The sequence below is a fragment of the Charadrius vociferus genome, unplaced genomic scaffold, assembly GCF_000708025.1.
Source record: "Charadrius vociferus isolate BGI_N301 unplaced genomic scaffold, ASM70802v2 scaffold486, whole genome shotgun sequence".
Classification (NCBI taxonomy): Eukaryota; Metazoa; Chordata; class Aves; order Charadriiformes; family Charadriidae; genus Charadrius; species Charadrius vociferus.
The window spans coordinates 278,449-281,976 of record NW_009648965.1 but is presented as its reverse complement, the minus strand read 5'-3'; the positions used below and the strand labels follow the sequence as shown (position 1 = coordinate 281,976).

Genomic DNA, 3,528 nt, shown 5'->3' with positions numbered 1-3,528 from the left:
CTTCCTCGGGGAGAAGTGCAGTGGCGCCAGCAGCGAGAGAGGGGGGCAACTCTGTACAACTGCTGCTTTAGCCTCTTCAGTGGCGCTCTCCTGCCCAGAGAGGAAGGGCCGTCCCCTCCCCCGGGTCTGTACCTCAGCGTCTCCTGACCATGGTCAGCATCTCCTGACCATGGTGACTCCAGCTCTAGGGCTGCGCCTCTGAGAGCTGAGCTGGTTTTTGGTCTATGAGGTTGGAGTGGGACATCTCCTCTGTGGCTGTGTGGTTGATACAATCGAGAAAAAGTCCTCGACGTATAGCTAGTCCCCTATAGATGTGGTCAGCTGCGTGGCATCTGTCTCCACACCACTGACTGGATGAGTGTGCAGCACAGGGCGGCTTGTCTTGTGACCTGCAGCACCCAGCCCAATTACTTGAGCTGTTGCTGCTTCCCGTGACTCCCTCGCCACGTGTGTGCCGGGATGCTTCCTGTGAAGCAGGACTGCGCTCACTGGTCTCTGGTGTGCCCTACTTTTCCTAACCTGGATGGAGCGTGGCTCCTGGGAGCTGTGGCAGGCAGATCCCAGCTGAGCTGGTGGGCTGTGGGGAAATACACGCTTCCTCCTGCTGCCCTTCTGTTGCCCAATATGAGATGCGGTGTCACTGGGGTGGGCGGCTGGATGAACTGCCCTCGGGGTGGTGGGGCAGAGGCTGCCTGGCTGTAGGAGACCTGAGCTCAGCGAGGGCTGGTGGAGGATGTATGCAAGGAGCCAAAGTCCGTGTACTCCTGGCCATGTCACCTGGCAGGTCCCCCGGCCTCCCCTGTCATCAGCGAATGTGATGTGTGTCTGCTTTCTGTGGCTTGCTGCCCAGGGTCACCAAAATCTCCCCACTGTTGGCACAGGAGGGAGTGCAGCACACTGCTGTTGTGGGCAGGGGGTGAGCGCACTGGGGGAAAAACTTTTCTCTTGTGTCTGCTTCCCTCTCAGCAGCCAGGGCAAAAGCTGCCCCAGCCTGAATGCGCTGCCCCCGCAGCTGCGGTTACCCCAAGTGCTGGCTGTGCCTCTGGGCTAGCCCGGTTCCTCTTGCCCTGCTGCTGGTGGCAGGCAAAGCTGTTTTCCCTGCCAGTGCTGCTCCTGGCACGGGCCTGTCTGAAAGGGGATGCTGTGCTGCCAGGCCTCTGTCCTCCGCTCCCACACTGTCCCTGCCTGGCTGGGCCTTGCTCTACTGGACTGGCTCCACGGAGCACAGGGCTCCATGCTGCCAGAGCTCCCGACAAGCCTCTTGCAGGCTCAAATCCAAGGATGTGTTGGCAGTAGTGTGCCTTCACGTGGAGCTGATGAGGGGATTGCCTTCCTGCCTGCTCAGGGGAAGTGGCTTCTCTGTGTGATCTGGAGGTGGCTGAACTGCTCCTGTTCCCTCAAACCCGTTCTCTCCCTCTTCCTGGCAGACAAAACTTCCTTGGCTTTTGCCCCTGCTCCCAGGAAGCTCCCTGGCTGCTGTGCAGCCAGCATGGTGCCAGCCTTGTATGTGCCTAGGGCCCCCCTCGAGGGGCAGGGGGCTGCCACTTCCACATTGTGGCAGTAGCTTGACTTGGGGAAGTGCCACCCACTCAAGCTGGGGCTGGTGCCAGCCATGGAGAGGAGGGCTGGTCGCGTGTGCTGCTGAGTCACGCTGAAGCAGGGGCTGCGCAGCCCCCCCCCAGGGATGCCTGGCACGTGGGGGCAGGGGGCCTTGCTCCTTGCCCTGGCCCTCGTCTCAGATGTGTGGCTTGGCAACGCTGGCTTGGTGACAGTGCAGCGCCTAGTGCAAGGCATCTGTGCCCTCTGCAGCAGTGGGGTACCTATGCTGCTGTCCCTGCTCTTGGGTCAATGTGTGCGAGGCTGGGTTGAGGGACTGGCTGGGGGTGCTCCTGGTGGCAGCTGGTGGCCGGTTTGGAGCTGCCCTCTTGCCCACAATGTACCCAGAGAGCCTGCCCATCTGCCATCCCCCAGCTGAGCCCCCAGCACAAAGTTTTGGGCTCCTCGGGGGTCCTCCAGCTGCTCAGCTGTTCTTGTCCCATTTCCTCTCGTCATTTTGAGATCAGCTCTGTTCAATGGATTTTGGAGCCAGGACAAGGATTGCTATCCCCCTCCTTCCCCTGTGTGGAGGTAATGAGTAGCAGTGAGCAGTAGCTCTTCCTAGCCATCCAAAGGTCTCTGGGATGGGACTGGAATGTTTACCAGGGGACAGCATCATCACTGGTGTCTTTTTGGGACAAGGAGGGTTGTTCCCAGGTGTGTGAGCCGGGTATGAAGGTCTTCAGGCAGCACCCTGCTCTTGTGGGATAGGGCACTGGCTGGGGAAGGGTCCCTCCCAGCCCTTGCCTGCCTCCTTTCTGGGAGCTGTGGGGTCTGCCTGGTCCAGGGGTTGGTTATTGCCCTGGTAAGGGGCTATTCTGGGCCTGTTCATGAGTGTCCCCAGTGCGGGCTGGTGTGGGGGGGCGTGTTCTGACTCTGCCAACTGCCTTGAGTCAGCCCTCCTCTTTCCTGCTCACAGAAAATCATTGGCGTCTTCAAGCCCAAGAACGAGGAGCCATACGGGCAGCTGAACCCCAAGTGGACCAAGTGGCTGCAGAAGTTGTGCTGCCCGTGCTGCTTTGGGAGGGACTGCCTCGTCCTCAACCAGGGCTACCTGTCAGAGGCAGGTGCCAGCCTGGTGGACCAGAAATTGGAACTCAACATTGTTCCCCGCACAAAGGTGAGGGGACAGCTGCTGGGATCTCATCCTGGGGAGGCTTTTGTGAGCTTCTGCGCAGCTCTGGTTGCATCTTGTCTTGTGGCACTGCTGACCTTGGAGATGTTGGCTTGAGAGCTCTGGATTAGAACTGCTCTCTCTGAAGCCGTGGGGATCCTTGTGCTCGGCAGAGCTGTGGGAAGTGCTGTGTCTTGGTTTTATCAGCCAGTCCTGTGACAATTGCCAGGTGCCCCTGCTGATGTCTGCGCTCCTGTTCCTCCAGGTGGTGTATCTGGCCAGTGAGACCTTTAACTACAGTGCCATTGACAGGGTGAAGTCCCGAGGAAAAAGGCTGGCCCTGGAGAAGGTGCCGAAAGTTGGCCAGCGCTTCAACCGCATTGGTCTGCCACCCAAGGTAGGGCCACCAGCCTCTGCGCCTGTCTGTTGCTGCTTCTCCGGCCTCCACAGCCCCCTGTAACACAGCCTCTCCTTGCTTCAGGTGGGCTCCTTCCAGCTCTTTGTTGAAGGCTACAAGGATGCTGACTACTGGCTGCGGCGGTTTGAAGCTGAGCCGCTCCCAGAGAACACCAACCGGCAGCTGCTGCTGCAGTTCGAGCGGCTGGTGGTGCTGGACTACATCATCAGGAACACGGGTAGGGCTGGCTGCCTGGTGTGGGACGCTGCCTGCTCCTTCACATCCTGCCAGCTGGAGAAAGGGGAGAGGGGCAGGGGCTTGACATCTCTTCCCGGCACCCAAAACTCCTTTCAACACCACTTGGTTGCTGCCAGGTGGCAACTGCCTCTGGGTAGAGTGCAGCTCCTGTGGGTGGCCCCCC

The 3,528-nt window shown here is 59.9% G+C and overlaps 1 protein-coding gene across 1 annotated transcript in view; it reads left to right on the top strand.

The window, feature by feature from the left end:
* The window catches only part of PI4K2A (phosphatidylinositol 4-kinase type 2 alpha), an 8,896-nt gene that overhangs the window by 2,896 nt on the left and 2,472 nt on the right, over window positions 1-3,528 (top strand). Inside the window, exons 2-4 of the mRNA XM_009887697.1 lie at window positions 2,516-2,716; window positions 2,976-3,107; window positions 3,192-3,345. Coding sequence (XP_009885999.1) covers window positions 2,516-2,716; window positions 2,976-3,107; window positions 3,192-3,345 — 487 coding nt within the window. The remainder of the gene's footprint in view (window positions 1-2,515; window positions 2,717-2,975; window positions 3,108-3,191; window positions 3,346-3,528) is intronic.